Genomic DNA, 17851 nt, shown 5'->3' on the forward strand with positions numbered 1-17851 from the left:
TGTTACGAGGGACTCACAGCCAGCCTGGGTCCACATCACAGCCTCTCGTGTCCTGAACTTTGTTCTCCGAGGGTGGAGATGTTTGCATCTGATCCTGACTGGAATGTCAGCGCTGAGCTGAGCACAGCTGCTTCCCTGACGCCACAGCGCGTGTGCACATGCAGGGCCGTACCTCATTTGGGGGCGCTGTCTGCTCCATGGGATAGAGCAGGTGACGTGTCAGGGGTTCATCATAATCTCCAAACCAAGGGGCCTTTCCAGCCGTGAGTCATTCACGCCCATTGATTCTAACGTAGAGCGGCTCACGTTCTGTGGTTTGCTGCAGACTTGAGGATTGGTTATCAGCAGTGTCTTAGGAAGTTTTTATCCTCTTCTCAGATGCATTTATTTTATTTTTTTAGAAAATGACATGTTGAAAATGCTGTATCTGTAGAAACAACGTAGTGCAGTGCCTTCCTGGAGGAGCAGTGTTGCACTTAAAGGCAGTTGGCCCTCCTGATGGGCAGATTCCCCGGCCCTGGGCTGTGTGTGGCCCCCTGGTACGCCCTCTCCTGTCCTAGAATGCGGCAGCTGGCTTCTCGGGGAGCCCCTGCCTGGGGGACGGCGGGGGGTGTTCCCTGGGACTTCGAGGAGGGCAGCTCCCTTCTGCAGGCGCCCTGGGAGCTGAGACCCGGCCTTCCCGCCCCCACGGTGCCCTAAGAGGCACAGTTAGCGCCCTGGGGTCGTGTGCGAGAAGCACGTGTATGGTTTCCTCTTTCATTGTATCTGGAGAAGAAAATTTCGCTCCTGTGCCCCTTCCTGCTCAGGCGATTTGACTTGAGGGTTCGGAACTGTCTGAAAGCCAACTGGACGCGGGGGCCGAGGGCTAACCTGTACCTGGGCCGCTAACGTCGGCGCAGAAATAATCGGTTAATGAATGTCTGATCTGTTTGCAAATAAAAGGTGGAGGGGTGTTTCCAAGGAGTAGCTTTTGCCGGTGAGTCCCCGGGCCGCGGCGGGTGGGCGGCGGCTCCGTCCGTGGTGCCCTCTGCAGATCCACTCTTCACTGACATCTGCGGATGCGTGGCTTCCTGACCAGCATGGGGTCCGTCTGCCTGCGGCCCCGTCCCGTGCCCTGGCCCTGTGTATCTGCAGAGCGGCCTGCGGCTTTCAGAGCTCAGCTCCCGCAGGCAAACGAGCGCCCAGGCGTGGCCTGTGGTCCCGTTAGCCGTTAGCTGACCCGCTACAGGCAGGGGACTGGCTTCGCAGCCCTGCAGACCCTCGAGGATCCGGTGGAGCCGGGCAGCTGGGACCAGGAGCCACGCGGGCCGCATCCGGCCCGCACCCGGCACCCCTTCAGAGCCCTGTCGCGAGAACTCTGGCCTTGGGTCCCCGTAGCCGCGGGGCGAGGCCGCCCCTGAGGCCATCCTGCTGCCAGAGGTCAGGGCGCCCGCCCTGTGTCTGCTGCTCCGGGGACACAGTAGCGGCTGGACTGTATTTCGCTAATGGAGAATTAATAAGCACTCTTGACAGTCAGGTTTATAAATATGTAAAAAGTATTTTAATTGTTTCTAGCAAAACAGGCAAGGAGTCAATACTCTGAGACGTGACGAACACACTGCTGACAGGTGCGGGGTCAGAGGACCCGCGAGCCGGCGTCCGTCGGCAGGCTGCTTCCTGCCCCCTGTCCTCACAGCCTGTGACAAATGGGCCCTGAACTGTATCGATGGAGTCGGTCAGACGTTGAAAAAGTTGAGTTGAACTTTGACTTGAAATATTCATTAGAGCTAATTATGGATTTTCTGACTCTATGAGTTACAGCTCTGTACCTGCATTGGCAATTTATTTTCCATTTATTTATTGTAAACTTCTTAATATTATGTTAGCTTTATCACATCCAATGAGGCAATAGTTCAAATCTTTGCAGTTGCGTTATTTACTTACGCTTTTTCTGAGTGCTTTCTTTACCCAAGCAAACGGGAAGATATCCGTTCGCTCATGGGTGTGGTCCTGCAGCTTTCCAGGGCCCAGTGCTGCCCACGTCCCTCTTCTTGGAGGGGCCTTGACTGTCCGCAGTCAGAACAGAGAGCGGAGGCTGGTCCTCGGGTGTGTGCGCCAAGGTGCCCAGCTCCTCTCGGAGAGGATTCGGGGCAGAGACCTGATGGGTGAGTCAGGCAAGCAGCACGTGCGCTCCGTTTATTTTGTGCCTGCGCCGTGGGGAGCCTGTCGGCACTGACCGCGTGCCTGAGTCCCCGTCACATGCATGGATACACACGAAAAAGATGTGTAACTACACACGCACATACACACGCAGTTAAGTCTGAATCCCAGGTAAACAAGTGACTTTTGGCGCCAGATGCCCCATCCCCACCCCAGCCCGGTCGCTGCACTGTGGCCTTTCCCTGAGCGGGGCGAGCAGGACCGGCCTCATCGCCCAGAACAGCTCCTGGCGCCCAGCGGGCGCTCCGTGACTGCTTGCGCTGTTGATCGTGGATGGGCTGGGCCGGTGGCTCCGGAGGCTCTGAGGTTGCAGCTCAGTCCTGAAGGACGAGCCGGTGAGCGGGGAGGGATTGGACCGGGCAGCGGGCGGCTGGCCTGCCGAGGGGCAGGGGGCACCGCGGCGAGGCTGTGCCGCCCGGAACGGAGCCGTGTCCTGCACTCAGCAGCCATCCACTCTGCCCCGACCCTCGCCCGCTGGACTGCTGGACCCTGCAGCAGACGGGAGGTGGGGGGGGGGCGGGTGCGCCCACAGGGGAGATGCCCCCTCGGGGTTGGCTAGCGGCCGGCGCTCCTGGTGTCCTGGGTCGGAAAGTGTCTGCGGCTGACTGTTGAGTTTGGGGGCTGCGATTGGGCTGCAGTGAGCTGAGCTCTTTTTCTCACCCGCAGAGCTTCTTAGTCACCGCTCAGGACTGCTTTAGAAACGCTCCCGTGCTGGCCTCACTCCATTTCTCTGTTTGCTCTACAGGCACTAGGAAGCTTTTACTTTCTTCACGAATCCTTAAAAAACATCTCCCAGTTTGACTTTAAAGGTAAGACTCCATGAGTGCTCTGCTGTCTTCTGGGATTCTCCGTCTTGGTGGACCCCCGACCCCCTGCCCGCTAGTCTGGCTTCTCCTGGTCCCTCCCACCCAGTGTTCCTGCGAGAGCACCACATGGTCTGGGTTTGATCGAGGGGTTTGTGCAGTCACTAAGCAGGGAGTCGTGAGGACACCTGCTCTCTGGCTTCTCTGAGGCCGAGGTGGCCGGCCTGTGCTGGGCGGCTTCCCCCTCCCCGTCCCGTCCCGCCCCGCCTGCGGCCGTCCCAGCCCGTTACCGCATCTCTGCCACCCCTCACGGCTCTGCCAGGTGACTCTAGCTTTCCTATAATACAGTTAAGAGGAGAGGGGAGTGTTTTGTATCTGCGTTCCTGCCGAACGTGAGAAAGTAAAAAAAATGAAAAACACAACCGGAGGATAGCATATTTCAGAAAAAAATGGGCGAGAGCATATGTTTGTGGCAGAGCAGAAAACGTAGCCCCGTGTTTAATGGGTCAACACGGTGTGTCTGTGCTGAGAAGAGTCACCCAAGGTGCTCATGACACGCGGGCGTGAGTCTGTCCCCTGATCTGAGGAGCTGCCGTCCCCGCGCCATTCGGTGTGCGTTTCTCATCCACGCAGGGTTGTCTCTTCATGTTACACGTAAAGCCGTCTGAGCTCCACTTGGGCTGTTGAGCCGGATCACATTAATCTGAGATGCCTCCCCAGGTGTGATAACTGTGGGAGCGGCTGATTATGTCGGTTTGTTCAGATTCATGATCACCACTCACTCGGGAGGCGGATCACACTCACCAAGTTGGGAAGCAGTGATTCCATCAGCGTTGAGAGCAGGGTCCCAGCCAGCAGGTGATCGTTCCCCGGCCCCGTAGCCTGAGCTTTCTCTGCGCTTGAGACGCAGCGTCTGCCTTTCCTGCCGAGGAGCTTGGAGCGGCCCAGCAGCCCTGGCGGGAGCCGGGGCCAGGGCTGCTCTTCCCACGACCCTAGCAGCCGCTGGACGTCGAGTGTCCTGTCCTCGGGCCGCAGGGCTGTGAGCAGAGGGGCCGTGCAGACACAGCGGCTCCAGACGAAGCTGAAACAGAACAGGTTGCGCTTCTAGTAAACCTGCACCTCAAGCTCCACAGGTGCCACGTCTGTTGAACTTTTCCTTTTTCCAAGAAACCATTTGCAGACATACTTTATTACTAAATCAAACTCGTCCTAAAGTACCTGGCTAGCCCGCAGTTTATTTACAGCTGTACCTTCGATGTACGTTTGACTCTAGCAAAACCTCCACGTTGTCAGTGACAAGAACCATGATAAAACGGGCAGCGGCCATGCCCTGAGCAGGCGAACCTGGCGGGAGGCTGTGTCGAGTCTGAAAACACCACTGGGCGCGGCGTGGCAGGTGTTGCTGCCGACCGATCCACGGCGCGGGCGAGGCCAGGGTGTCGGGCAGGCGTGGGCTGCCGGCCCCCTCTCCGCAGCCCCGGCTCTTTGAGGCTCGCACTTCTGCCTGGAATTGAACTACAGCAAAAGCAATCCAGGTTTGTGAAGTTTGAATCAACTTTTGAAAAGAAACAGCCAGAATTTTAACAAATATGTTCCTACTTAGAAACTTGAGATGAAAAGGGATGAAAGGGACTCCAGTTTCTGGTCCAGCATGTGATGAGCTTGGAAGCTGTCACTCAATCCTCACGAGAGACAATCCAAACAAGCTGAAAATAGATGATTCTTCTTAGGTTCCTCAGAGGAGCAAAGTCACAGGGCAAACTGCTGCCCCCCAAACCAGGGAGACAGACAGACGGGCCCAGAGAGTCAGAGCCCACTGAGCAGAGAGCACCACACGGTCGGGACACTAAGAGAGGCCGAGCGCGGGCAGCTGGCGGGGGAAGCGCACCCAGGCTCAGGGCCTACGCTGTTGCGGGCTTTACCTCCTGGAAGCTAACCGGGTCCTCACGCCGCAGATCAAAGAAAAATCCCCATTTCTGTCAGGGGAGGGGAAAGGAGCTATTGTGAAATATGCCCAGACAACTCTGTTCTTCTTAAAGGCCTGCCCTCAGGGAAACCCTGAGCCCAGCCCACTGGGGTCTGATCAGGGCCTAACCAATGGGGGGAGGAAGATAGACGACTGCAGCCTCCTCTAGCCTTCCTGTGCAACCTGAGAAAACAAGAAGAAGAACAAATTAAATCCAAAATAAGCAGAAGAAAAGAAATAATAAAATTGGAGCATACATCAATGAAATTGAAAACAGACACTCAGTAGAGAAAATCAATGAAACCAAAAGCTGGTTCTTTGAAAAGATGAAAAACTTGGTAAACCTTTAGCCAGGCTAACCAAGAAAAAAAGAAGACACAAATTACTAGTATTAGAAATGAGAAAGGGGTCATCAGTACTGATCCTATGGACATTAAAAGGATGATAAAGGTATATTGTGAACAAGTCTATGCCTATAGATTTGATAACTTAGATGACCCACTTCTTTGAAAGATACGATCCACCAAAACTCATTCAAGGAGGACTAGATAGTATGCATGGGCCTTTGTCTATTAAAAGGAATTCAGTCAATAATTAATAACCTTCTAAAAGCATCAGGCCCAGATGGTTTCCCTGGTGAATTCCACCAAACATTTAAGGAAGAAATTTTACCAATTCTCTACAATCTCGCCCAGAAAATAAAGGCAGAGGGAAAACTTCCTAATTCATTCTATGAGGCCAGCATTACCCTAATAACAAAACTAGATAAAGGTATTACAAAAAAGGAAAACTGTAGGCCAGTATCTCTCATGGACAGAAAATGCAAATTCCTCAATATAATATTAGCAACTCAAAACTAACAATGTATAAGAAAAATTATACACTATGACCAATTCAGATTTATCCCAGGTATGCAAGCCTGATTCAACATCCAAAAAATCAATTAATGTAATCCATCACATCAATAGGCTAAAGAAGAAAATCACATGATTATATCAATAGATGTAGAAAAAGCATTTGATAAAATCCAACACCCATTTGTAATAAAAACTCTCAGCAAACTAGGAATAGAGGAGATCTTCCTCAACTCAGTAAAGAACATCTACAGGGATTCTACACTAACATCAAAATTAATGGTGAGAAACTAGATACTTTTACCCTAAGGTCAGTAACAAGGAGGGGGTGTCCACTCTCACCATTTCTCTTCAACATCATACTGGAAATCTTGGCTAATACAATAAGATGAAAAAAAAAAAAGGATATTAAAGGCTTATTCATGGGAAGGGGCTGTCTTAATTCTTAGGTGACATGTTTACATAGAAAATCCCAAGGAACCAACAACAACAACAGTAGCAACAAAAACTGGTACCAATAAGCAAGGTTGCAGGATATGAGGTTAATAAGCATAAGTCAGTGGCTTTTCTCAATACCAGCATTGAACAGGTAGAATTTGAAATTAAAAACACAATATCATTTACCTTAGCACACATACAAAAAGAAGTACTTAGGAATAAATCTGACAAGATATGTATAATATCTACATGAGGAAAACTACAGAATCTGGTTGAAGGAATCAAAAAAGACCCAAATAAGTGGAGAGATAGTTCATGTTCATGGATAGGAAGACTCAGTATTGTCAAGTTCTTCCCAACTTGATCCATAGATTCAACACAAGCTCATTCAAAATCCCAGCAAGTTATTTTGTGGATATTGACAAACTGATTCTAAAGTTTATGTGGAGAGGCAAAAGACCCAGAATAGCCAACACAATATTGAAGAAGAACAAAGTCGGAGGACTGACACTACTCAACTTCAAGACTTTCTATAAAGTTGCAGTAATCAAGACAGTGTGGTGGGGCTTCCCTGGTGGCGCAGTGGTTGAGAGTCTGCCTGCCAATGCAGGGGACACAGGTTCGAGCCCTGGTCTGGGAAGATCCCACATGCCGCGGAGCAACTGGGCCCGTGAGCCACAATTACTGAGCCTGCGCGTCTGGAGCCTGTGCCCCGCAACGGGAGGAGCCGCGATGGTGAGAGGCCCGCGCACCGCGATGAAGAGTGGCCCCCGCTTGCCACAACTACAGAAAGCCCTCGCAGAGAAACGAAGACCCAACACAGCCAAAAATAAATAAATAAACAAAGTAAGCAATGCCTTAAAAAAAAAAATTCTAAAAAAAAAAAAAAAAAAAGACAGTGTGGTGCTGGTAAAAGAAGAGACAGATCAATGGAACAGAAGAGAGAGCCCAGAAATGGACCCACACAAATACAGTCAACTGATCTTTGACACATGAGCAAAGGTAACAAAACAGAGCAAAGATACTCTTCTCAACAAATGGTGCTGGAACCTGCTGGACATCCACACACACAAAAAGGAATCTAGTCACAGACCTTACACCTTCACAAAAACTTAAAATGGATCATAGACCTAAATGTAAAATGTGAAACTATAAAACTCCTAGACGATAACATAGGAGAAAATGTAGGTGAACCTTGGGTTCAGTGATGACTTTTTAGATGCAACACCAAAAGCATGATCCATGAAAGAAATAATTTTAAGTTGGACTTTACTAAAGTGAAAAACTTGCATTCTGCAAAAGACACTTTTAAGAGAATGAGAAGACAAGCCAGAGATGGGAGAAAATATTGCAAAAGACACGTGTGATAAAGGACTGTTATCCAACATATACAAAGAGCTCTTAAGACTCAACAATAAGAAAGCAACCCAATTTAAAAGTGAGCTAAAGATTTAAACAGACTTCTCACCCAGGAAGATATACAAATAGCAGACATATGATGAAAAGATATTCAACATCATATGTCACCAGGGAAATGCAAATTAAAAAAATTAAAACCACTACACACCTATGAGAATGGCTAAAATCTGAAAACTTGACAACACCGTGCTAGCAAGGACGTGGAGCAACAGGAACTCTCACTCATTGCGGGTGGGAATGCAGAATGGTCCAGCCACTTTGGAAGACAGGTTGGCAATTTCTTGCAAAGCTAGACATACTCTTACACATCCCTTGGCATTTACCCAAATGAGTTGAAAACTAATGTCCGCACAAAAACCTTTACAGCAATGTTTATAGCAACTTTATTCGTAATTAGCAAAAACTGGAAGTAACCAGAATCTGTCCTTCATAGATGAACAAATAAACAAGCTGTGGTCCAGAGACAATGGAATATTATTCAGCAGTAAAACAGAATGAGCTATCAAGATACAAAAACTCATGGAGGAACCTTTTAGGAGGAACCTAAAATGTGTGTTCCTGACGAAAGGCAGCCCACTGGAGGAGGCCGCCTGCAGTATGTGGTCAGCGACTGAGGAAACGAGGGAGACAGTGAAAGCATGGCTGGTTGACAGGCGCTGGGGGAGGGAGGGATGGACAGGGGGAGCACGGGGGGTTAGGGCCGTGGAGGTGCTCTGCGTGCCACTGCAGCGGTGGATACATGACCTGCGTTTGTCAGGACCCCTAGCGCGTGCGAGCCCACCAACACGAGATGTTGGGAAGCTGTTCGGGGGGAGGGTGGGAGCTCTCCACTTGCAGCTCAGTTTTTGTAATCCCCAAACTGCTCTAAAAATACAGTCTCATTTTTAAGAAAGAGGCCTCCTCCCCCCCACCCCTCCCCAGTCTCCTCTTTCCTCAAGGGAACTGGGGTTTCATCTCAGCAGAACTGCCTGCTGCTGCAGCCCCTGCCCTGTCCTCACTTCTGAGAGCCCTCAGGGGGCTGCCCATGCCTCAGGGCTGCTCCTGCACCTGTGCCCGCCTGGCTCACCGACGGTTGGCGCGTCTGCCCTGTGGACATCCATCCGTCCTGAGGATGTCCGTTTGGGGGGGCGTCCACCCCTCTGCAGCTCATGAACCGATGCCCGCAGTGGGCTGTTTTGGTGATTCAGCCTTTGCTACGAGGATCCCCATCCTGAACAGACCTTTAGAAAGAACTTTCTTTATTCTCAGGTCCAGGAGATACTCGGGCCGTGGCGGTTAGCAAAGGGGCGTAGGAAGGAGGGATAAGTAACCCCCTGCAGGGCGCCCGGACGGTGGGCCCGCATGGCCCCAGCAGCAGCTCGGCGCCTCCCAGGGACGAGCCCGGATGTCGGGAGGAGGGGCGTCCCTAGGACCCGGCAGAGGCCGGCCACTGCCAGGGGCTGGACCTCCGCCCGGCCCTCACCCTCCGCAGAGGCCTCGCGGGGGCCCAGGGCCACCCCCGCTCCTCCATCAGGCTCAGCGCCGCCCTGCTCCGGGGCTCCCCCGCCCGCCCCCCACGTGGCACCCTCCCGCCCTCCACACTCGGCCGCCGCGCTCCCGGGTCTGAGCGGCCTCCCTCCTCCTTCCCACTGCCTCAGGCTCGTCAGCAAGACCCGGCTCTGGCCTCCAGGCGGCCACACTCGGGGAGTATCCACGTCCCGTGTCCTAATCCACGTCCGTCTCCCTGCCTCACGCCCAGGCCCACTCTCCGGGTCGCGTCTGCGTCCCATGTCTGCGTCCTCAGCTTCTGGCCGGGCCCCGCGGCACTCAGTGGACGTCCTGGTGCCCACTGGTGCCGGGAGGGCCCAGGAGGGGAGTTCGAGGCCCGGGCGGGGTGGAGGGAGGGGCGAGGCGGGTGGGTCCACACCGCAGGCTGCAGCCGCCTGAGAGCCTGGCGCCCCGGGCGGTCTGTGCAGGACAGGCCTGCCGTCAGCAGGAGTGGTCAGCTGCTCCGCTCCGGGGCCGGGGTGGCCCGTCCGCCCTCGTGAAGGGGAGCTGGACACGACGTGCCAGCGACGGCAGGTGTGTCGCAGACAGCACTCCCCCCCGCCCCCCGCCACCCTGATGCCGGCTGTGCGGGGTGAGGTTTGATAAACGCTGTCCTTCCACGGAGATGGATGGGTGGTTACAGTAAGTGCCTCCTGTGATTAACACACTTCTGCGTCATTTCCCACCGCAGGTGGGTGTTGCGAGTGGGTCGTGGCTTCGTGCCTTGTTTGTTTACACCGGCCTGTGCCCACCTTCCCAGGCACCAGCCTCCTGGCTCGTGGGTTCGCCTGCGTTTCCCCCGATGGGCAACCCCGGGGGTGGGAGGGTAGCCTCAGAGCCAGATGCCCCTGTCATCTGAGGCTCGTCTCCGTGGTTTGGGAGCCAGGTCAGAGGGGCAGTGGGTACAGCGCAGCGCCGCCCGGGGGGAGGGGTCCACGCCACGTGCTGTCAGTGGGCCCGTGGGGGCAGGCGGCCCAGAGACTGCAGGCGGGGCTGCCCGTGGGACGCGGAGCAGGGCCTCCACAGACACTCTGACGGGACGGCTCGTCCTTCGTCCCAAACACCAGGGATCTCCTCACGCCCCAGGACCCTCACCCCAGTGTCCTGGCCCGGGAGCAGGGGACAGGTGATGCTCCGGCAGCCGGTGGGGGCAGTCCGGCGACCGCCTGGGCTGGGGTCTCCCCGTGGCGGTCTCGGCAGGCCCCCCCGCTGCCTGGGCTCTCTGCCGGCATCTCCTGGGGAGGCTGACAGCCTTCCCACCCACCAGACAAGTAAGAGTTTGAGGAATAGACACATTTGTGCATTAAACCCCACGGTGGTCTCTGAAAAGGAACGATCCCAGGTCTGGGTGTAAAAGGACCAGAGCAGGCCCTGTGTGCGGGGCGTCAGCCAGATGCGGGGAGAGCCCGCGGGACACTGGGCGGGGCGGGTGGCCAGGGAGCGCTGGCCCAGAGTGCCCGGCCATCTTTCCTTTCCGCTGTCTCACGTAAGGACTTCCCTTCCCTGGTTATGAGGGATGTTGGCTGGATGCAAGGAGGAAATCGATGTTATTAAATAAATTCATCCTAAGTGTGAGTGGACGGTAGCTCCACGGCCCTTTTAAGTACAGTTGCAGTTTGCTCAGAGGATGCCGATTAGCCCCTGTGAATCTGCAGGCTGGGAGCTCGGAGGTGGCAGTGAAGCCCAGTGTCGGATTCCAGGTCCAGGGATGGGGATGCATGCGCCACGGCGTCTCCGGGAGCAGCTGCCCTGCCGGGGTCGTGGCCCTCGCGGGGTCTGCCTCCTGGGGCCTCCCTCGGCCCCACAGCACTGCCCGGGCGGGGCGCGGGACCCCGCGTGGCCCTGAGCTGGGGGGAGGGCGCGAAGAGCTGAAGTCACCCCCGGGTTCTTCTTCTGCTCTTTCCTAGCCAAGAAGTATACAAAAGTCACTGGTAAGGAGATCTACTCAGACACGCTGGAGAGCACGCCCATGCTGGAAAAAGAGAAGTTCCCGCAGGACTACTTCCCCGAGGTACGTCGGGGCCCCGCCGGCCACACTCGTACTAGTGCGTTTACTTTCAGGTGGACTTTAGGACGTGAAATCTTCATACTTCACAGTGGGGATCCCCGGCTGCCGTCATGCTCCAGTATTCTGTCCTTCTGGGAGGTTCTAAAACCCACGTGGGTTCATCTGGGTGGTCTTAGATGAGGGCTGGGAGAGTCCGTGGTGTTTATCGTTACGTCGGCAGGTAAATTTTCCAATCATCATCGTTTCCAGGCAAAGGAACCTTCCCCCAGAGAGGTAGAAACACAATAATCTGTTCGTTTGGGGCCTGGGGTGTGCCAGGGGCCTCCCAGCAAACCTCAGTGTGAGCAGGTCGATCTGGCCAGTGATGCAACCCCACCAAAGAGCTCGGGCGTGCTGGGACAGTGGCCCTCGGGGGGCTCTCCCCATCCCCAGGCCGCTGAGTGAGCCCCCGGCTCTCCCCCGGGGAAAGCCTTGGGTGTGGCCAGAGAGGCGCAGCCGCGGGCTCGGAGCCGGGTGTCCCCACCCTGTGCGCTTCAGCGGAGGGAGGTGCAGGATTACTTCTCACCCTCTGCTCAGACACAATCAGAAAGCGTGGATGTGTTTCCTCTGGGTTTCGGTGCATTTTTGTGTAGTTTTGTTATTTTTATGTTGCCGCTCCGCTGCACACATAATTTTGGATTCTGGTATCTTTAGTGAGTACTGTCGTGACCAGCGTTTTTGGAGTCTCGTGACCTGTGTGGTCCACGTGTTGATCTAGACTGGATCACCTTCCCTTTCGGGGCCTGCTGACTCGCAGTAGGAAGTGACCCGTGACTGAAGCATTCGGGGGTGAGACTGAGAGCCGGGCGGCCCCTCCTCACAGCTGCGTTTCCACACGGCCCCCGAACCCCCACGGAGCAGGTCTGCTTGGCCGAGGATTGCCCGCCGTGGCTCTGCGGAGCCGCCCCTCCTGCGGCACTGGGAGCTGATTTCAGCAAAGCCGCAACTTTATTAACTCGCTTTATGACCCGAGGAAAGGTAGCCGCCGCCTTGAAGGATGGGCCGCGTCCCCGGCCAAGGACGCGGTGTCAGGGGCCCGCCTCCCGCCCCGCCCGCCGCTGCCCCTGGCCCTCGGCACTGCTCCCCTCTGCTCTGCCTCCAAGGTTGGAGGAGGGTGTGGCTGGAAAGCTCCGGAAGCTTTCGTTCTCAGCCTCCCATGAGTGCGGCCGAGCCCATGAGTCCCGCAGTCCTCCCGGGACGTTGGCCAGTGGACGTGTCCAGCAGGAGGCCGGCCCAAGGTTCCCCGGATCAGGGCGAGGGCTGAGAAGTCGGCGTCAGAGGCCGTCAGTGCCGGTCTCCTGGCCCATCCCGGTCCAGACTCACCCTCGCTCCCCTGCAGGCAGCACAGGCGCCAGCACTGGCCCGGGCCTGAGAGCAGCCAGGGACCCCGGTGAAAACGGTGCAGGCTGCGGGGGGCCGGGGGCGGGGCCTGCAGCACCACGGATAGGGTCTCGGCCTCTTCCCCCACGCGGGCACCTTAAAAGCAGGAGAGCCAGCTTACAGAGGCCCGCTGGGCACAGCCCTGAACGGTCCAAGGACGAGGCTCTGGCATTGCAGCCGCTTCTCTGCAGGAGGGACCCCTGACGCCCCTGCTGATGTCCAGGGTCCACGCACCTGGCAGGGAAGGCAGGGCCGCTGGGACGGCCACGGAGCCAGCCTCGCCCAGATCAGCGCAGGGGCCGGCTGGCTGGCGGGCAGTGGGGGCCCGGGCCTGCGTGGGGCTGGGCGGGGAGCATTTGGGGCAGCCCTCTGAGCAGTGGAGTGTCTTTGCAGCTCTCCCCTCTAACTGCCACTGAAGTCCTGAGCCGCGGCCGGTGCCAAGGCGAGCCCCTGGCCCGTGACTGGCAGTGGCAGGGATGGCAGGCGGGCCTCTGCTCTTCCCGGACCCGCCCGTGCCCTCGAGGCGCTGCTCCCCCAGGCCGCTGCCCACCCGGGGACGCCTGGTGCCTGGGATGGACTTCCCGCTCCGCGGCCCCCGCCAAGGACTGGGGCGCACCTGGGCGACCTGGCTCGAGGTGGACGCCCAGCGCGCGGCCCCCGTCACCCCAGGCGCTCGCTCAGCCCACAGCCGCCCCTCATCCTCTCGTCACTTGCCGATGACTCCAGAATGCGGGGTCCTCTCCCTTCACCTGTGCCCTCGGAGCTGGGCTCACCGGGGGCTCCCAGCGTCTGTCGTCCAGGAGCTGTGACGCTGCCGAAGAGGAGGCTTCTGTGTGACACAGACTGTGTGACAGAGTCACCGTGTCCTCCTGGGTGGGCAGAGGGGGCCCCACTGCTTCCTCTGGAGAAGGTGTCCGGCACCTGGGCGGGAGCCTCTGCGTGCCCGGCTTGCCCGCTGCCCCCCTGGACCTGCGGCTCTGGCCTCCATCCCTCCCTGGACCGCGGTCTCCTTCTGAGGGGCTCCCTGCCCCCCCGGCCCTCAGGCTCTGCCCTGCGTGGACTCCCTCCCCAGACCATGGCATGTCTGGGGGTCTCCCTGCATCTCTCTTCCCTCCAGGGCCCAGGCGGCTGTGCAGCTTGGGCTGAGGTTGACCTGTGGGTGGGGTGGGGGGGGCAGGTGTGGGAACCTCAGCTGTGGTTCCCACCTCCCTGCGCACCCCGTGCGCTGTGCCCTCCGAGGTGCTGGCCGGTGCCGGCTGGGGGTGCTGAGCCCTCCTCAGACCCAACTCCAGGCGGCCTCACTGTCATCCGCAGGCAGAGGGGGGAGTGTCCCGATGTCTCGACTAGAGCGGCGTGTTGCTGGGACAAGGTGACCCCTGCCCCGGGGTGCTGGCTTTCCTGGGGGCCCCGTTCTGCTCCGCGGAATTGCCTGAGTGTGCGGTCCGCTGGGTCTGACGACGTATGAGTTTTCAGGGCTTGTTCATTTTCCTCTCATCTCGATAAATTAACAGAAGGAAAATCTTATTGAGAAGAATACAAATGCTTCTGATGTTTCTGTCAACTGCGTGGAATTTCTCAGGTGTAAGGAACTCCAGGACCGTTGACGGGCTCACGTGTCCTACTAGAAGCCTCTGCCCGGCGTGTGTCAGGCCAGCAGGCTGCCGGGCAGGGCCGCGGTGCCCAGGAGGCTGCACTGTGGCAGCTCCCCTCCTGCTGGGCCTGCAGGCCAGGCCTTTAGCTTTATTGGAACACGTTTTGGGGGAGGGAATTAGTTTAAGACTGATTTCTCTTTCTTTTATTACCGTCACTTAAGGGTAATCTAAACGTAATTACCGTGATGGAGGCATGATGCAATTCCAAATAATTACAGCCCACTGCATATAAAACCGACAGAACTTTCCCTGGTGGCTTGTGGGCGCTCTTGGCTCGACGCGATTTCCACATGCTGCCTCTGGGGGAAGCATTCCAGACAACGTGAGACCATTTTTAAAAAGTCTGGGGCTTCCCTGGTGGCACAGTGGTTAAGAATCCGCCTGCCACTGCACAGGACACGGGTTCGAGCCCTGATCCGGGAAGATCCCACATGCCACGGAACAACTAAGCCTGCATGCCACACAACTAAAGCCTGCGCACTGCACAACTACTGAAGCTTGCACGCCTAGAGCCCGTGCTCTGCAACAAGAGAAGCCACTGCAATGAGAAGCCCGCGCACCGCAACAAAGACACGGAAACCAGAGAAAAGCCTGCGCGCAGCAACGAAGACCCAACGCAGCCAAAAATAAATAAATATATTTAAAAAATAAAAATTAAAAAAAAAAAAAAAAAAAAAAAAGCAGGTCTGTGTAGTCAGTTGGGGCCGAGGCATTTTTTTCCTCTTGCCTGTAGTGAGAAATTGGTTGTTACCATACATCACAGGGACCGCTCCAAGCTCTTATGAAAGATGAATTAATTTCACTAATGCTCTGAAGCGGGCCTTTCACGGGGAGGCTGGGTGGTGATAACCTTCCTGCAGCCTCCCTTTTCTCACCGTGATTTATGCCGTCTTTTAGTAGATGAAACCGCCTGTATTCGCCATCCATCTGCTGGTAAAGGAATCCTATTAACAGGGCATCTGAGCAGAGACTTAATATTGTCAGGTGAACGATGTGGCAGTCCCCCCCTGCCGCCCCCGCCCCGGCCCAGGCGTGACATGGTTCCCACTCCAGTGTGAGAGCCTCTCTGAGAACCGGGGTGGGCACCCCAGCCACTGCCGTCCCGTCTACCGTCGCCTGGAGCCTTCGGTGGCTTGAGAAGGCAGCCGATGACCAGTGAGCCTGGGAGCGTGCACTGGGCTGGGCGGAGGCAGAGGAGGCCCCGCCCCGCCCGCATGCACCCCGCCTCCGTTTGCAACGAGCATCTGCATCCGGAAGCTTCTGTGCTGGAGGCCCCAGCCTCCCGACATGTGTGCTGACTGCAGGCTGCCCGGCTGGCTGCTCCCGGGGAACCGGCCCAGACCCTGGTCCCGCTTCTGGAGGCTCGCCCTGAGCCCAGGAGTCGGGCCGCCCTGTGCTGCGGCTCCTGGTTTCCGAGTGTGCACGAGGGCACCAGGGTGGCGGCGCCCGCTTCCCACTCTCTGCAGGAGGATGTGGCTCCAGGCGGAAGACAAGTCGCTGGTTCTCCCGGAGAGGCTGAGGGGGGGCGGGGCGCCCTCGACCGCCGGTGCGCGTGGCGACCTCCTCCCACTCCTGCTGCGGCAGTGGGAGAAGGCGACGGACCTTCGGGTGGATTTGACCGGGCCCACGTCCGGCCTTGCTCCCCTGCGGCCTGCCCCAGCGGGTGACCACTTGCCATGTGACCTTGGGTGCGATTCTCAACCTCGAGGGCTCCTGGGTCCCGCAGGCGCTGCGCTGAACAGTGGGCTGGATTCTGAACCACACGTGGTCAGAGAGAGGGTCAGTGAATCAGCAGTCCGGTTGAGGACTCGTCCAGAACCCAAGGCCGTGGTGACCTTGCGAGAGCAGTCTGGGCAGGGGGTGGGGGTTAGGAGCCCACGGGGTGCCGAATGGGGCAGAAAAGTGAGGAGCCCCTCGTGACGGCCTTTCTGTCGGGGGAGTAGAAACAAACGGGACGGGGGTTAGGGAGGCGGGTGGAGAACGCTTTAGCCGCTGAACCGTCTGCACTAAGTAAAGAAACGCATGGCTGACCTGGGCCCCTGCTTCCCTGGACATGGCCGTCAGGAGGCAGTGCTTTTCGCCGCGTTGGTCTCTGGGTGCCACTCGGTTCCCATCTCCGGGACCACACGGTCTCCGCCCTCTGCCCCCGCCTGTCACCACGGCACAGCCCCACATGCCCCCCGCCCGAGGACCAGCCCCTGTGCTCCGGGGACGCTTGACGCGCTGCCCTGGGGTGTGGGCGGAGGGTCCCGGAGAAGACAGACGCTCCCTCCAGCGCCCTAAAGCTTGCCACCAGGGATTCAGGAAGGTCCCCGGTGCCTCCCGGGACTTGCAAGGGGTGCCGGGAGGAGCCCCACTCCCAAAACCGCTCAGGTCGTGAGCTGCCCGGTGCTGTGTGGCCATTGAAGTGGCAGTTGATTATGACACCGTCACACGCGGCCCCCGACACAGAACGTCCTTCGTCACAGAGCGGCCGCTGGTCAGCCCGGCTGCGCCCCGCCCTCCTCCCCGCCCAGCGTGAGCCCGAGGGGACGAGGTGGCCGCTGACGCTGGACGGGGCAGGTGCCACCCCAGCTGCGGGACAGCAGGACGGGTGGCGGCTCAGCGAGGCTTCTCCCAGCTTCTCCAGCAGAAGTTCTTTTCTTTGAGGCGGGGTCGGTGGAGAAGTAAAGATGGGGTTTCCGTGGTCTGACCCCCCGTCTGCCTCCCGGGCTCCCACATGGCTCTCTCGCGGCCATGACGCCACAGGCCCCGAGCCCGCTAGTGGCGGCCTCTCCACGCAGACCGCGCAGCTTCCTTCCGGCTCAGACGCGTCCTGTCACCCGCCAGGCCTGCTAGCCGTGTAGGAGGTCTTGCTGGAGCCGCCGCGCGGGGCCCCTGAACTTGGCCAAGGGCGTCCTCCTGTCCACTGGGGCTCCCCGCGGCCTGGCCGGCCGAGCCCCTGCAGCCTCCTCCGGTCTGGGGGATGGTGGTGGTCATGCCTCATGGTGCCCTCCCTGCCCGCGGCCAGTGCGGAGCCCGTGTGGTCCCACTTTTCTCGGCGCCCCGACTGCCTGTGAGCCAGGCGTGCCCTCCTCCCCCCTCACTGCTGACCAGTGTGACCTGTTTGTTTTTCAGTGCAAGTGGTCGAGGAAAGGCTTCATCCGGACGAGGTGGTGCCTTGCGGACTGGTACGTCCACCGTGGTCCCCTGCGTCCCAGGACGCTCCCCCTTTAGTACTGGACACAAGCGGTGCGGGGGGCACTTCCGTCTAAGGCTGCCCAACCTGAGCCGACCCTCTACTCTTTGACCCTTTTTGTTCTGGCGACTCCGTGTGACACAGAGCGTGGTTGCCGGGCCCATGACTCTGGTGTCCCAGCACTCACTTCCGCCCGCCTCCCCGCCCTGTGGGTGCCCTGGCAGCCCCTCCCCATGGTGGCCCCCTGCTGCTGCATCCAGCAGCGGGTCCTGCCTCCCTGACGTGCGCTCGGCCACCTGGGGTCGGTCCCGGGGGACTGAGGGCCGCGGTCTGCACTGCGAGGTCCTGGGGTTGGGGTGTCTCCCTGGGGAGAGGCCCGACCTGCCGC

At 57.8% G+C, this 17851-nt stretch overlaps 1 protein-coding gene across 14 annotated transcripts in view; it reads left to right on the top strand.

Moving 5' to 3' along the window:
• INPP5A (inositol polyphosphate-5-phosphatase A) overlaps positions 1–17851 on the top strand; it is a 181576-nt gene that overhangs the window by 115980 nt on the left and 47745 nt on the right. For 13 of the 14 annotated variants that reach the window (XM_082407084.1, XM_082407087.1, XM_082407080.1 and 10 more), the window contains 3 exons: positions 2945–3008; positions 11114–11217; positions 17403–17455. In XM_082407084.1, the coding sequence (XP_082263210.1) occupies positions 2945–3008; positions 11114–11217; positions 17403–17455 (221 nt within the window). The remainder of the gene's footprint in view (positions 1–2944; positions 3009–11113; positions 11218–17402; positions 17456–17851) is intronic. The other variant, XM_082407081.1, reaches the window with a different exon arrangement.

This window comes from Balaenoptera borealis, assembly GCF_965194805.1.
Source record: "Balaenoptera borealis genome assembly, chromosome: 10".
In the NCBI taxonomy this organism is placed as follows: domain Eukaryota; kingdom Metazoa; phylum Chordata; class Mammalia; order Artiodactyla; family Balaenopteridae; genus Balaenoptera; species Balaenoptera borealis.